This window comes from Vulpes lagopus, chromosome 3 (assembly GCF_018345385.1).
Source record: "Vulpes lagopus strain Blue_001 chromosome 3, ASM1834538v1, whole genome shotgun sequence".
In the NCBI taxonomy this organism is placed as follows: domain Eukaryota; kingdom Metazoa; phylum Chordata; class Mammalia; order Carnivora; family Canidae; genus Vulpes; species Vulpes lagopus.
The window spans coordinates 63,953,579-63,970,676 of record NC_054826.1 but is presented as its reverse complement, the minus strand read 5'-3'; the positions used below and the strand labels follow the sequence as shown (position 1 = coordinate 63,970,676).

The 17,098-nt window shown below is 36.9% G+C and overlaps 1 protein-coding gene across 4 annotated transcripts in view; it reads left to right on the top strand.

Annotated features, from left to right (window-relative positions):
* Positions 1–17,098, top strand: part of VCL (vinculin) — a 114,197-nt gene that overhangs the window by 30,493 nt on the left and 66,606 nt on the right. For all 4 annotated transcript variants that reach the window (XM_041748681.1, XM_041748682.1, XM_041748683.1 and 1 more), the window contains exon 2: positions 8,547–8,617. In XM_041748681.1, the coding sequence (XP_041604615.1) occupies positions 8,547–8,617 (71 nt within the window). The remainder of the gene's footprint in view (positions 1–8,546; positions 8,618–17,098) is intronic.

The window sequence follows — 17,098 nt, the reverse complement described above, 5'->3', positions numbered from 1 at the left end:
TAATAATGTCTTTTGCTTAGAACCATTAAATAATTTCTCATTTCCTAGAGAATAAAGTCTAAGCCCACTTCATACAAGTCTCTCCCTAATGTCTCTTTCTGCTTCTCCAACTTCCTGTCATCTCTATACCTCTTCCCTGTGGATCCGTGTTCCCTGAAGTGACCGTGCCTTCACATATGCTACCCCATTACTAGAAAGCTGTCCTTCCCCAAATCCCATTACACTTGGAGAACTGTTATCAGCCTTTCTGAAGTTTCTTTTCCTCTGTGAAACCTCTTCTACCTCATCCACACAGAGCTGAAGCTTGGATTTAACTGTATTACAGCATGCATTACACTGTGTTACAGTGATTTATTTATTTAAGCATTTGTCATCTTTCTGTGAAGGGCAAGGACTGTGTCTCACTTATTTTTGTATTGCCATCACACACAGTGTTGTACACATAGGAAGTGCTCAATAAGTTCTTGATTAAATGAATGAGTTGGAAATCAGACTAGGTTAGAGAGTCCTATTTTTTCTGGATATATGGATATTTATTTTTTATTTTTTTTACAGATTTTTATTTATTCATGAGAGAGAGAGAGAGAGAGAGAGAGAGAGAGAGAGAGGCAGAGACACAGGCAGAGGGAGAAGCAGGCTCCATGCAAGGAGCCCGATGTGGGACTCGATGCTGGGTCTCCAGGATGATGCCCTGGGCCGCAGGCGGCGCAAAACCGTTGAGCCCCCCAGGTTGCCCAAGGATATATGGATTTTTATTTTTATTTTTTTTAAATTTTATTTTATTTATTTATGATAGGCACGCTGTGAGAGAGAGAGAAAGTCAGAGACATAGGCAGAGGGAGAAGCAGGCTCCATGCACCGGGAGCCCGACGTGGGATTCGATCCCGAGTCTCCAGGATCGCGCCCTGGGCCAAAGGCAGGCGCCAAACTGCTGCGCCACCCAGGGATCCCGGATATATGGACTTTTAAATACCTGACTCTAGTATATCATCTGTGAATGATGCAAAAGATACAGTGGGGGTGGATGGATCACAAGTCCATCACTGCAGGAAAACAACCAAAAATGTTGCTGATGGTGGGCTCATACATTATTATCATCCTTCTGTGGCCCAGATGTGGTACTGCCCGCAGCTGTATATCATGATGGCCATTCAGTATAATAGATTGATCAACCTAATATTTACACTGTAGAAATAGTGATTTGAGCCAAACTAAGTACAGGCAGATTGTCAGGTCACAATCAGTTGGTTTCCCTCAGTTGGCTCCATAGCTGACCTACTGTAACTTTAACTGTTCCTTAGGCTTACATTTTCATCATTTACATCTTCTTGTCCAAATATTAGAAACTTGTATGGATTATCATATCCCTACATCCTTTAAATGTGATGTTCCTTAGATACCACTTATACTGTACAAATCTGTAACACAAGTCCTCTCTGATGTGTTTTGTCTTCCTGTATTCTTATACTTAGTCTAGCTAAGACATCTACATTAACATATTTTTTAGTCTGGGTAATGACTTGAACCAACCAAGCTATTTTTTTTTTTTCTGGAGTGAAACCAAATCTCTCTACATCACAGAACCAAACTGAATCGATTGTGATAAAAGGGGTAATAATAACAATAGCAGAAGACAAAGGGCCTCTCACATAGAATTTTGAACTAAAGTCACATATTGAACAAAAGATATTTAAATTAACTACTGAACAAAGTAAGAGCTCTTCAAAAGAAACAGGGCTTCCTGCCAAGCCCCCTAAAAATGCCCCCAGGCCTCTCTTACTCATTCACTACCATTATTTCAGTTTATCTAAGGATGCTTTATTTCTTATCTCATTCTCTTCCCACCACCTAGCGGACACATAGTTGGCACTTACTGCCTGTTTATTGAATTGAGCAGAATTGGGCTTCATGAGTTAGAGGCGATTCTCTGAAGAAGAAAATAAAAGAGAAATAGTTTTAGCAGTGAATAGAACCAACAAATCTGAATTTCTGCAGTGGAATAAAGCTTTGAGGTAATAAAAGGTATTTACTATAAAGTTAGATTACTCTGAAGGGTTGTTTTGAAATAAGTGCTGACCAGAAAAACCTGCTCAGAACTTAGACTCCAACTAGGACCTATTTGTCATTCTTTTTTCTGCCCTTCTTTTTTAAACCCTTTATCTATGGGTCTCTTTTCGGAGGGAATAAAATTTATTTTAAGGTTGAAAAATCAGGCATCTGCTTTAATCTCACAATCATAAAGCATATAGATAAAATATACAGGAAATGAGAGCTTTTGAATTTTGTATTTGTTAATCGTTTCATACCTTGACTTGTTCTAAAAAGAATTTGAGGTCATAAAGGAGGATTTAAGGTAGAGAAGATAAAGGTAAATTTCCTTTATCAGAGAGCCAAAAGGGAATTTGGCCAACCTACAGTAGATAAGTATGGAGATACCTAAAGAGATCACATAGCTTAGAATATTTGAGTAATTATATGATTTATTTGAGGTCACATGACCATTATTAGCTAAGCTGGAACTGGAAACCAAGTCACCAGATTCCTGTGTGTGTGCTCTTAACATGTATGTAGCAAAAACATTTGGGTTAACTAGTCAAGTGTTTTGGTGACTGGTGCCCCACAGGTTCGAGAAATATTTATTAAAATTATTACTGACCAGGGGAGCCTGGATAGTTTAGTTAGTTAGGCATTGGACTCTTGACTTCCACTCTGGTTGATTCTTGGGTTTATATTTTGGGGCCATAATCTCTGGTCATGGGATTGACCTGGGGGCGGGCTCTGTGCTCAGTGTAGAATCAGCTTGTTCTACCCCCTGCTCACGCTCTGTCCCCCAACCTCTTTAAAATAAATATATAAACTCTTAAAAAAAAAGATTATTACTGACCTGCTTATTTGCAAGTGTGACCTGTATTAGGAATCATATACTTCTCCATTCTAAGGCTGACCTCCAGGAGTGTGTTTTTCTGCAAGCCATGACGATTCCCGCTAGTTAACAAAGAACATATTGTGAATTAATCCCCTTCTTAATTGTTTTACTCTTTTTATTTGGAAAAGATGGGTGCTAAAAAAGCTGTTTCTGTTTAGATAGTGTGGGGAAGGAGGTGGAAAGTACATTTCCTGTCGTTTCCTGGTTGATGGCTTAAAAATGTGAAGCTGTGTCTTGGCTCTCCTAGATAGACTTTGCCAGTTGATCATAAATAGAAGATGCCTTTCTGGTCCTGCATATCTTTAGAAACTGGCTTCTTTGGAACTTCTTGAATCGATCCTTCAGTGATGGAACACTGAATTGGAAAGATCTAGAACAGAGGATGACAACCTTTGAATAAATAGATAGGTTAAGTTACATAATCCTCTCTGCTTTTCCTTGGCGTACAAAGCCTTTCCCAGGGTGACTGGAGCTTTCCTTTCTAGCCTCATTTCTTTTGCTAGACCATACTAGCCTGTTTTTCTTCTCTAGTCCACCATGTGCTCAAATATATCTGAGCCTTTGCCTATTTCCTCCTTTTTGGTTTGCTCTCTGATCCCTCCCTTCTCCATCTGGCAACCCCTGCCTTTCCAGGCCCACCTCCTTTCTTCTGTGAAGAGACCATGTAGCATAGACAAAAATGAAAGTTAATCTAGCAGCTGTGTGAAGAGTAAATTAGAAGAAAGAAGTCTAGAGGCAGGAAGACTAGTTTTAGGAGACAGGGAAAGTACCACAGACCTGAGCTGTGCAATATAGTAGCCACTAGCCACATGTGGCAATTTAAATTAAAATTAATTGAAAGAAGCCAATCTGTAAAGTCTATATCCTGGGTGATTCTGACTATATGATATTTGGGAAAGGTAAAACTGTGGAGACAGTGAAAAATATCCGTGGTTGCCAGGGATTTGGGGACTGGGAGGGATGAATAGCCAGAGCACAGGATTTTTAGCACAGTTCCCTGTATGATACCATAATGATGGATACATGTCCTTATGGATTTGTCAAACCCATAGAATGTACCACACCAAGAGTGAACTGTCCTGTAAATTGTGGGTTTTGTGTGATTATGATGTAGTCGGTGGTGGGTTTACTGGAAATAACAAATGTACTTCTCTGGCAGGGGCTGTTATTGAGGGAGGCTGTTGTTGTAGGGAGCAGGGAGTGTTTGGGAAATGTCTATATCTTCCCCTCAGTTTTGCTATGAACCTAAAATGCTGTAAAAGAGAAATAAAATCTTAATTTAGAAAATTAAGATTAATTAAAATTAAATAAGAAGTAATAATTCAGTTCTTCAGTTGCACTAGCCATATCCAAGTGCTCAATAGCCACATGTGGCTCATGCCTACTGTATTGGGTAAGACAGTTTAAATAGAACATTTCTATCATAAAAGAAAGTTCATATTGGACAGCATTGCTAAAAATCAATTCCTCAAGTGAAATGACATTCATTCTACATAGTCATGCTTTTATGCATTGTGCCTTAAAAATGGGATCATTTATTTACTGTACCTAACTTAATTCTGGACTGAATGTACTAAAGATTGGAGTGATTATGGATATTATCACCATAAGTATGAATGCAGCTTAGAATAGTGAGTCAAATTTAGTGCCTATCATTTAAATACTTAAAAATAGCTTCTGAATAAGTAGTCTTTGAGTGTTTTTTTTTTATTTTAAGATTTTATTTATTTATTTGAGAGAAGGGGGAGGGACAAAGGGAGAGGGAGAAGCGGACTCCCTGCTGAGCAGGAAACCCAATATTGCTTTGGGGCTCCATTCCAGACCCTGGAGATTATGACCTGAGTCCAAGGCAGATGCTTAACTGAGTGATCCATCCAGTTGCCCACCCTTGAGTATATTTTTATTATCTATTTTTCTTTCCCCATCTACTCCTAACCTCAAAAAAAGAGACATAAAATAATTACATAAAATTCATTCTTTAGTAATTATCTCCACCAGGGTCAGAAGATTGGCTCTTTGCAAAAATGTTTTTAAGGATTTGGTTGGGTGTACTCATGATTGTTTTATTTTTTGATGATAAATCTTTGCCATGTATCAACCTTCTAGCATTGCTGCCTTCGAAGACCTTTCATTGCATTGATCTAGGAGTCATTTCTGATTTTTGTCCCCTTGGTCTACTCCCCATCCCTTGCTCCTCCCAGTCTAAGAGAACATCCTATTACCTCTTCCTCCAGAAGAGCGAATTCCCCATTTCCACTTTCATGTCTTAAGTCTCTGCCCTCTCTCCCCTGGATGACTGCAGTAGCCTCCTAACTGGTCACCCTGCTTCCCCTTGCCTGCTAAGCTCACTTTGCCGTAGAACAGGCCAAATGACTTCTGAAAAACAAAATCAGATCATTTCAATCTCCTGTTTAGCACTCCTGCTTTTTACTGTATTTAGAAAGGATTCCACACATCTTAACCTGGCCCAAAAGGCTCTCTGATCTGGCCCTTGCCTTCTTATCCAACCTTATCACCATATCTTCCTTCACTGAGCTTTAGCCACTCTGGCCTCCTTCAGCTTCCTTGAATATACTCAGCTTTTCCTGCCATAGGGTCTTTTTCTTTTTTCTTCCTCTGGAGTGTTCTTTCCTGGCTCTTCCATGAATGGTTTCTTCTCAGCTTCATTCTCAACTCCAGTATTACTTCCTCAGAGAAGCCTTCTTTAGCCACTCTTTTTGAAGTAGGCTCCTTTTACTCCTCCCCCATACTCTTCATGGCGTCACTCTTAACCATTATCTGGGATGATTTTGTTGGTTTATTTATTTACTTGTGTATTCTCTATCTACTACTAGAATATAAGTTCCATGAGGGCAGGATACTCAGGCTGTACCCTCAATACCTAGAACAGTGCCTGGCTTATGTAGTTGTACTCAATAAATGTTTAATAATGCTAAATAAATGAATATTTTCTAAAGGAGATATAAGAAGAAGAACTCTCTCCTCTTCTTCCCTTGCTCTGTCTCTGTCCTTGTCTCTTTCTCTCTGTGTGTAAAATAAATCTCCATGTGTCTAAATGTGAATATCCTTCTAAGCCCTTGATACTAGTATGAACTAGTGACTTTATTGCTGAACTTCATTTTTTTACTTCATGGAATCATGGCCCACAGCTTTTTGAATGGTTGATTTTAGTTGGAAAATATAGTGAACAATACATCTGGAAATACTCTGTCATGTTTTGATCTGAGAAACTCTACAGAACCAGCTGCTGATTTGAAAGGCTTTTATTATGATACAGACAGTCTATTGTCTACGAAAGCACTGGCTATTTCACAGTGGTATATGTGTTTTGCTTTTTTCTGAGCTATTAACTTGAGAGAAAAGAGAAAACACTTGTATTCATTAACTTATGCATGACTTGTATTCCCTGAGAATAATTTATCGTATTATTTTCTTTAGCTGATTTACTGTGTGCACTTAGGGATTTTTCTTACTCGTTTTTCTTCTTTAAACTCAATCAAGAGTTAAATGGTTAAATAGTAGGGCTGAGATACTTTCCATTTTAGGTTTTAAAAAATTTCACTGATTTCTATATTAAACTGTGGTTTATATTTACGATTTAGCACTTTTACATAGCTTTACTTTATATTTATATTTATATTGAATTTCATCATTTAGTATATTCAAGTTTACCTCTTTTAGAGTACTTTAGAATATGTCATATAACTATAATGAAAGAAAAATTGACATCCAAGCCCTCCATAGGAATAATCTTGAAGAAAGTGAGTGTATCTTTTGTGGTATAATAAATACATGTGCACATATATACAGTCTGGTTAGTGTGACTTTTAGTATTTTGATATAGTTTTATGTTTTTAGCTATTACTATTTGGAAGATTTATATGAAATGACATAATTACCATAGTTGTTAGGTAGGAAATAATTACATCTAAATAGCCCAGAGTAACATTTTAATGTAACTTTTTTTTTTTTTTTTAGATTTTATTTATTTATTTGAGAGAGAGAGAGAGGGACAGAGCATGAGCAATGGGGAGGAGGCAGAGGCAGAGGGAGAGGGAGAAGCACATTACCCGCTGAGCAGAGACACTGACATGGGGCTCTATCCCAGGACCCTGAGATCATGAGCTGAGCCAAAGGCAGATGCTTAACTGACTGAGCTACCCAGGTGCCCCTTAATATTACTTCTTAAATTGTAAAATTGTATATTCACATTTCAGAAAATTAGGAAATTCTGTATCTGTGTATCCTATTTTCTAAGTATCATTATAACCACTGTTAACATTTTGTTTTGTATTCTTTCACTGTTTTACTTCATGCATATGGGTTTTTTCAGTTTGTTGTAATCATTGTGTATTTATTATTTTTATTCCTTTTAAATGAAATGGAATGGCATAAACATTTTCTTGTAGTGTTGAGTCCTTATAACCATTGTTGTAATGGCCCTATAGTACACTATCTAAAGATATATCTTAATTCCATTAACTGTTCCTCATGGTTGGATTAGTTATTTAAAAAATATTTTAGCTTTTATAACTAACATGATAGTGAATATTTTCGTGAATATTGTTATTACCACATTTGGTATGATTACTTCAGGGTATATTCTCATTAGAGGAATTCCTAGATAGGACATTTTTTATATTTCCTAATTTATACTAGCAAATGCTTTTCCGAAGAGAGTTTGCCAGTTTACATTGCCACCAGAAGGGTATAAAACTATTCCATTGTAGAATTCAGCATTATATATTATTTTTTTTAAAGTTGTTCTATAATTAGGGGAAAATCATGTTGTTTTAGTTTGAATTTACTTGATGACTGGTGAAGTTGTGTATTTTCATATGTTTGGTTTCTAGTTTCAGTGTCATAATTGCTTCATATTTTTTTCAGTTCCAGTAACATCTGTTTTTTTTTTTTCCCCTGTATGGACATTTTAGCCTACTTACCTTGACTCATGTACTTCATGCATTGTTATAGAGATTTAGGGTTGCCTGGTTGGCTCAGTCTGTTGAATATGTGACTCTTGATCTTGGGGTTTTGAGTTTGAGCCCCACATTGGGTGTAGAGGTTACTTAAAAATAAAATCTTTTTTAAAAAAAGACAGAGATAGCAGTTTCTCAGCTAAACATATACATATAAATCTCAGTGATAAGGGGCACCTGAGTGGTTCAGTGGTTGAGTGTCTGCCTTTGGCTCAGGTCGTGATCCTGGGGTCCTGGGATCGAGTTCCGCCTTAGGCTTTCTGCAGGAAGCCTGCTTCTCCCTCTGCCTATGTCTCTGCTTCTCTCTCTGTATCTCTCATGAATAAATAAATAAAATCTTATAAAAACCCCTTAGTGATGAATTTGTCTCTTTTTCTTTTACTATGCTCAGTGGGCCTTCAAATGAATTACTCTGAAGAAGGGGTAATACATTATGTTTGTATTCCATATTGTTATCCAAGTTTATTGTGGAAGCATATATGGGAACAATCTTGATAATTTCAAAAATCCAGAGATTTTCTTTGAATTCAGAAACTCTAATGATAGATTATATATAAAGCATATGGCTGAAATATGTTGAAGTAATAGTTTTTAAAAGTCTGAGAATTTATTACTAAATTGTGAATCTTTTTCTCCTATAGGTTGGAAAAGAGACTGTTCAAACCACCGAAGATCAGATTTTGAAGAGAGATATGCCACCAGCATTTATTAAGTGAGTAATTAAAACATTTTTCTCTTGCTAAACAAAATAATCCTCTTATTAGGAAAGAAAATTAACTGATTCCAGGAGCAACCTTTTTTTGTAATATAAAAGTGCTTACAATTGTAATTTCAACTTTTGATCTTTTAACACTCTGGTTTCCTACTGTTGATTGTATTCATTGCTGTTAGGCATTTTTGACATAATAATTTTTAATAAAACTACGACTTCTGAATTTCATTGTCTGGAATGGAAAGGATTCAGAAACATTCTGACCTTAGCAGGCATGAATCAGACTTATATGCTAAACACCTTTGCTTGGAGATAAGGGAATAAAGTAGATACAAACTTTAAAAAATTAATTTCAGTGTATTTCAGTAGCATTTTAAATTGAAGTTATACTTATATGTCATCCAAACTCCTACAAGTAATTTGCAGGTGTTTTGCCTATCCTGAATAAAACCAGAGATAATAACTTTTCATTAGTTAAAACTTGTATCAAGTTTTTGATTACATGGTCTTTGTTCAGTGGCTTTGTTCTATGGCAGTCAGTCCTTGTAAAAGCTGATGCATATGACCAAAAAAAAAAAGAAAGTAGAACCTCTATAAGAGTAAGATAAGCCTATTCAGTTGCAAAAAGAAGGGCAAAGGATTTGATTAGGTGCTTCAAAAGAGAGGAAATCCAAATGGCCAAAAAATTATGCCCAGGTTCTGTATCTCATTAGTCATGAGAGCAGTGCAAATTATTCTATTATAACCCCTAAATTAATCTGATTTATAACTGATAATATCAGTTGTTGATAAGGATGTGGAGCAATTTTAACTGTTATACACTGCTATTAGGAATTGGTGCACTTTGGAAAACAGTTTGGTGTTTGTAAAGTAGAAGACAGGCAATTCTTAGAAAAACTTATGTTCATGTACACTGGGATCTATATATGAAAGTATTGGTATCAACATTGTTCATGATGACCCTACTGATATATTTATAGTAGAATGGATGAAAGCAATGATGGTATAGCCATAAGTTGGAATACTAATCAGGAATGAAAAGGATTTAGAATTTTTACTTCAAAATGGTTAATCTTATGTTATTTAAATTTCACCTTAATTGAAAAATGAATGAATCTCAAAAATAATTGAGAGAAATGAATGATAGATATGTAGGTAGTCCCATTTATTTAAAGTCCGAAAACATGTAAAAATAAACAATGTTGTTTAGAGATGCCTACTTATGTGGTAAAAAAATAAAGATAAGTAAGGAAATCATGATTGCAAAAGTCAGGGTAGTGGTACCTCTGGGAGGAAGGAAGGGGGTTGTAGCCAGGGAGAGGCACACAGGGGCTTCTAAAATGGTAATAATGTAAAAACAAACATACAAGTAAATAAAATGGTAATATATCTCTTGACATAAGTATTGAGTTACATGGGTGGTTGTTTTATAATTATTCATTATGTTATACATATGTTTTATACAATTTTCTGTATGTATGTTACATACACAATTTTAAATACAGAAGTATTCCTTTATTTTTTATCCTCCTTATGTTCTATTTTCATTGAACAGATGCAAAACTTCACCCATATTGATGTCTCCTTATTTCTAACTTACTTGAGTGGGTGCTTCTACATAATGGTGTTTCTGTTAATACTGCAAAATGTTCATGTGTTAGGAAGTAAGGGGCCAGAAGCATCTGTTTTCTGTAGAGCTTGTTTTGTGGGAGTATCGTGTCTGATTAGACTTCGTAACCTCCAAGGTTTCTCCCAGCTCTAAACCATATGAGCCTACTTTGTTTTGTTTTGCTTTTTCTTTTTAAAGATTTTAAAAATTTATTTATTCATGAAAGACACACACAGAAAGAGGCAGAGACACAGGCAGAGGGAGAAGCAGGCTCCATGCAAGGAGCCCAACGTGGGACTCGATCCTGCGACTCCAGGATCACACCCTGAGCCAAACACAGGCGCTAAACCGCTGAGTCACTCAGGGATTCACAAGCCTACTTTGTTTATGTGCCATTCCATCACCATGATAATATTAAGAGGAGTCCTATGCTGTCAGTTAAACACTATAGTTAAACATATTTATGCTACATTAAAAAAACACAGCTGTAGCTTTTATCCTGTTTGCCCCTCAACTTCTGGAAGGTACACAGTGTGGTAAGATAATGTACAGGGGGTTTCAATATCAGGTAGGTGGGTATTCGAACTACATGACCCTGTAGAAAGTTCCTTTCAACCCTCACATTCAAGTCTATGAATATCGTTTGACTCATAAATGAATTTCTTCAGGGAACTCATTTCTGCTCATTCCCAGAGATACATCCTTGAAGTATGCTATATGCTCTGACAGGCTTTCTTGGGGACTTAGAAAAATTAAGGAGTGTGGGTTAGTCATGATAATATTTTCAGAAAAGTAGGTAACTTTAAAACAAAATAAAACTTCATTGATTTTCTTGGTGGTAATAGGACACCAATCCCTTTCTCTGGGAATTGGATATTTATTCATTTATTGGTATTGGTAATTTAAAGAAAAAGGTTTGAGCATTTATCTTGCCTTTCCAGAGACTGTTTGAAAAATTAAAAATAGAACTACCATATGATCCAGCAATTCCATTTTTGTGTATTTACCCAAAGGACACAAAATCACTATCTCTAAAAGATATCTGCACTCCCATGTGCATTACATTACTTAAAATAGCCAAGACATGGAAATGACCTGTCCGTCAGAGAATGAATAAAAAAAATGTGGTATGTTTGTATGTGTGTGTGTATATATATTTGGATGTGTATATATATGTATTTACATACACAGGAATTTTGGGAAGTGATGAAGGTGGTCAAAAGGTACAGACTTCAGTTATAAGATAAATAAATCCTGGAGATGTAATATACAGTGTAGTAACTATAGTTCATGATACTGTATTGTATATTTGAAAGTTGCTAAGGGTGGGGGCACCTGGGTAGCTCAGTGATGGAGTGTCTTTGGCTCAGGTCATAATCCCAGGGTCCAGGATCGAGTCCTGCATCAGGCTTCTTGCAGAGTCTGTTTCTCCCTCTCCCTATGTCTCTGCCTCTCTCTTTGTGTCTCTCATGAATAAATAAAAATCTTAAAAAAAAAAGTTGCTAAGGAAATTGATGTTAAAAGTTGTCAACCCCCCCCTTCCAAAATTGTAGCTATCTTGCCTTCCTTGTACAGACTTTATCTCAGGGTAGCCTAATAACCCTAGTTGGTGAGGGGAATTCCAACCAACAAATGTGGAATTAATGACAGAATTAGAAGGTCATAATTATCCAATTTTAATTATGCATAATAAAATTATGCAATTTTAAACAGTGGATTTGTGTAAGGATCATCAATAGGTGAGACCATTCAAACTGGGGAAAAACCCTGGTCTTCATGGGGAATCAGGAAAAGACACTATGTTATGATCAACTGAAAAATTTACTGAGCAATGTTTAAAAGGTACATGACTAATATATTATTTGAAAATGGCGGGGAGGGTGCACCTGGGTAGCTCCGCTGGTTAAGCATCTGCTTTTGGCTCAGGTCATGATCCCAGTGTGATAGAGCCCCTGTCAGGCTCCTTGCTCATTGGGGAGGGGGGGAGTCTGCTTCTCCCTCTCCTTTGGCATGCTACTCTCCCTGCTTGTATTCTCTCTCTCAAATAAATAAATAAAACCTTAAAAAAAAAAGAAAGGAAAATAGGACAGAGTACACATAACATGGTTGTGATTGTCCAACAAATTTGGGGGGGAGGGGAAGCAAATATTCCACAATTTAAAACATGGCTCTTCATGCTTTTCTTTAGAGTGCAAAATAAAGCAGAAAATAACTTTAGTAGATGCTTTGACTTGAAGGGGGAGGGGACAGAGAGAGGGAAACAGATGGAAGCAATTAATGACATCCTTGGAACTGTTGAGTAGGACATTCTTTTGGGCTGTTTGGTTGATGTTTGGAGGTTTCCAGGGCATGACAGAGCTTCCTCTGTCACCCACTTTTACAAGGACTTCTAAATAGTGTCTGCTTAGGTAACACTAAAGAATAAAATGTATTTTAAAAATGTATTCTTAGATGAATTTCTACTCCTAGAATGTTAGAATGTCAGAACTAGAGAAAACAGAAGACTTCTGGTCTGTAGACAGATTTATACTAAAGCAATCTGATATATGTTTAGAGATTATTCAGGGAAAGATATATTTTCAGGATTTTTGACATTTTTAGGATTTGAGGGTTGTCAGAATCAAGTCAGTCTATTTGAGGGACTGGTGTCATTAAGGACATGTTGATATATTGGAGAATGGGTTTAATATCAACTAAAAATTATATATTTGAGTTATAATGTTCAGTTTGCGACTTCAAATGCTTGGGCAATTCCTTATTGTAAAAGTGAGAACTTTTTAATATAGAGCAAAATTTGCATTGTTACAGCAAACCTTTCTCTTGGGTGGAACAAAAGTTATCTGATCTTTAACCGCCCTATGAGATAGAGTTTACAATTTACTAATTTCACCCCAGATTGTAATAGCCACACTGTTGCACAGGAGGTGTAGGGTTACATGGTGATTGCCACAGAAACTGTCTTAATCTTCATAAACTTCAGGAGTGTAACGGTCATGCTGTACTGTTATAATTTTGGTTAGATTTGCATAATATTGGTTAGGTTTTCTTGGTAAAAAATAGTTTGTTCTTTAAGAGACTGTCAGCAGAAGAGTATTTTGCATTATTGTCAATCATTATCAGGCAGCAGCAGCAGTAATATTTATGTGTAATTGATTGATAAATGGGCTAGACACACTAGTTGGTTAATTAAGTATTTATTGAATACCTTCTACTATGTCTAGCACACTAAGTGCTACACAGAATGGCAGTTCTTACCAGTGTATTATGAATGACCACTTGTAAGATGTATTATAAGTTATTTATTAGTAGTAATAACATGCCAAAATTTGCAAATGCTTTTTTTTTAAAGTAAATTGAGCATATTCAAAATCACATGTATAACATCCCTCTCATTTCCACTTACTAGGTAATTGTTTTTTTTTTCTTTAGTCTTTATTGAGGTATAATATATTCACTTCCTTTATATTATGCTTTTTTTTTTTAGTAGAAGAGATAATAATGGAATTATAGCTGTTATGCCTGGAAATTGTGCATAATCCCAGATATACCCATGGGGGGGTGTCTTACATGTGGGTTTTATTCCTCTGTGTATCATGATGGAACAAATTTCTGCTGTAGAGAAATTTTTAAAAAATGCTTTAAGAAGGGGGTGCCTGGCTGGCTCAGTTGGTAGAGCATGCAACTCTTGATCTCAGGGTTGTGAGTTTGAGATTGTTAGGTATAGAGATTGCTTAAAAAAAATTTTTTTTTTTAGACTAAGAAATGCTTTAAGAATTTTTAAAGAGCTGTAATGTGGAAGGACACCTGGATAACACAGTCAGTTAAGTGTCTGACTCTTGGTTTTGGCTCAGGTCTGATCTCAGGGTTGTAAGATTGAGCTTGATGTCAGGCTTGTGCTTAGTGAGGAGTCTACTTGCGTTTCTCTCTCCCTCTGCCCTCCCTCCCCCTCCCCCCTTGCGCAGGCACACACTCTTTCTCTGAAATAAATAAGAGCTGTAATGCAGACTGACATTCACTGTGTAATAGGTATTCAGAGGGGCACCTGGGTGGCTCAGTGGGTTAAGCATATGCCTTCAGCTCAGATCATGATCCCAGGGTGCTGTGATTGAGACCCCAAGGGGCTCCCTGCTCCCCAGGGGGGCTTCCTTCTCCCTCTCTTTGCCACTACCCCCCTGCTTGTGCTCCTGCATGCACCTGCTCTCTCTCTCTCCTCCCTGTCAAATAAATAAATAAAATCCCTTTTTAAAAAATAGGAATTCAGAGAAAGTGCTATCATTGTAGGTAGGAATAGTAGAAAGAGGCTGCAAGTAGGACGTGGGACTTGGGAAGATAGATGTGGGGGAAAGGGAAAAACTCCGGGTGGAATGAACTATAGGAACAAGTCATGGGGCCTCTGAGGAGAGGGATGGTCGTGTTAGGAGTGGTAGGATCTAAGCCAAGGTAAGTTCTGCTAGGTGATAAAGGCCCTTGGAAGCAGGCAGAGGAATTTGGAGTTGGGCAGCAGAGAAGTTTTGCAGCTTTTGAGCAGTAAGATGACAAGCTGAAAGTGATTTTTCATAATTCATAGCCAAATACTGGATGAAGAATAGGTGCTAGTGAAGGAGAGTGAACTATATGAACCTATCAGATTCATTTTCTGTCAGTGTTGATTTATTTCAGATGGATTCCTTACAGGTAAAAAATGTTTATGGCAAACTATTTTATTTGCCTTGGAAAAATTGCTGTTGTAGTGTACAATGGCATTTCATTCTTATTTCTGCAGTGGAGTGGAAATGAAGAGGAAGACAGTTTTTGGACCCTATCCAAGGGTGTTCAGTATCTGAATGTCACTTGTGTCACTTGGGAGGTGGTCTTGTGGTATGAACTCCTTAAAAAGGGCATCAGTGGCTTTGTCTGTTGGCAGGCAAACGATAGTTTCATTTTGAACTGCAAACTGTTGCCACTTTCTGTTCAGTGCTGTTATGAACAATCTGCTTGAAATCATCAAAACTTGGGTTGATTCACCAGTTTGTATTATTTTTGAAACATATTGTAATGTCTAGGCCTGTTGAATAAAAGAATGTTCCTAAAACACTATGTGAAAGGGTTTATATACTATTAACAATCTGCATGATTAGCATTAATCATATTTCCTAGAAAATTGCCTTCTTTTAACTCTTAAACTTCATTAGTCAAGCCCAATTGCACTAATATTTGTACAATTTTACCTTGATTGATGTTCATGTACTACAGGGAAGTTTGAAAAGAGTTGATATATGCTTATGCTTAATTTAGATCTCTTTAGACCTAAAGTAGTAGTGTCCTATTTTTGGATCACCAGCCCTTATATTTGGCTTTTTCTTTGCTTATGATCTTGACCACTCAAAATCATCTGTGGTGAAATTTATATTTTTAAACACTCTTTTCAGTCAAAGAGCCCAGAATATCTCCTTTTAGAATTAATTCTTTGATCATACCCTTCAATGCACTTTGCTTATCTGGTGTGATTCTAATGTTTTATATTTTAACTTGAGTTTTTTGTGATCCTTTCCATTGCTATTTAAGAAAATATTTTTGTTTCAACATAGATGGCCAGGGTTCTGTGAGACAATTATTCACATCTGCTGGCTGACTTGCTGCATTTTTGACCTAGACCAAACACTCAAACTCCTGGGTGGCGCAGCGGTTTAGCCCCTGCCTTTGGCCCAGGGCGCGATCCTGGAGACCCGGGATCGAATCCCATGTCGGGCTCCCGGTGCATGGAGCCTGCTTCTCCCTCTGCCTGTGTCTCTGCCTCTCTCTCTCTCTCTCTCTCTCTCTCTGTGACTATCATAAATAAATAAATAAAAATTAAAAAAAAAATAGTTCACCTTTGAACTTGCTACATTAAAGATAATTGGGAACTACTGTTTTTCACAGACTTTCTCAAACAAAAATGATTTATATTTTAAGTCTTCTCAGTAATAAACTCTGAGTCACTATTACTAATTTACAGAGGAGTTCTCAACAATTTGGTAGGGATTTGATCCTAGGTTTACTTTGTATACTCTTTATGATTAAGAAATAAACAAAACTTTTTTTTTTTTTTTTAGAAACAAAACTTTAAACGTGTAATACTTTGGTTTCTATTTCTACAGAGTAATCCAAATCATATGATTGAAAGGAACTCAAGGGACCAAGGGAACACACATTTATCAAGTGCATATTATTGGGCCAAGTACTTACATATTTTCATTTTCTGAGAACATCAGCGTCACGGTATTGATAAATTAATTCAACAGGTAAAAAACTTACCCGAGGTCGACTCTGTTTGTATGTGGCAAGACACGTTTCCTGTTGGTAGTCTCATGACTTCCAAGTCCATGTTCATAATTCATAGCCAAATACTGGATAACTTCTGAGTCCATGTACTTTCCACAATCTGACCTTCTATGAAGGTCAGACTTCTGGGTACGTGTTCTTTTTTTTTTTTTTTAAGATTTTATTTATTTATTCATAGAGACAGAGAGAGAGAGGCAGAGACACAGGCAGAGGGAGAAGCAGGCTCCATGCAGGGAGTCCGATGTGGGACTCGATCCCGGGTCTCCAGGATCACACCCTGGGCTGAAGGCGGTGCCAAACCGCTGAGCCACCTGGGCTGCCCCATGTTCTTTCCACAATCTGACCTTCCATGAAGTCCTATAGTCCATACTTTTCTCTCAGGCAGTGCTAATTTTATGCCATTCTTCGAGGATAACAACTTATACTTTTCCTAAGCATTTCCCACCGAAGGGATATTACGGATGTAATTTGTAATGTATGGCAGTGTCTTATAACCCTTAAACTGTAAAGAAGTTAAAGTTGTAACATTTCAATGTTAAAAGGAATCCTTGAGATTATTTACTCCAACTGCT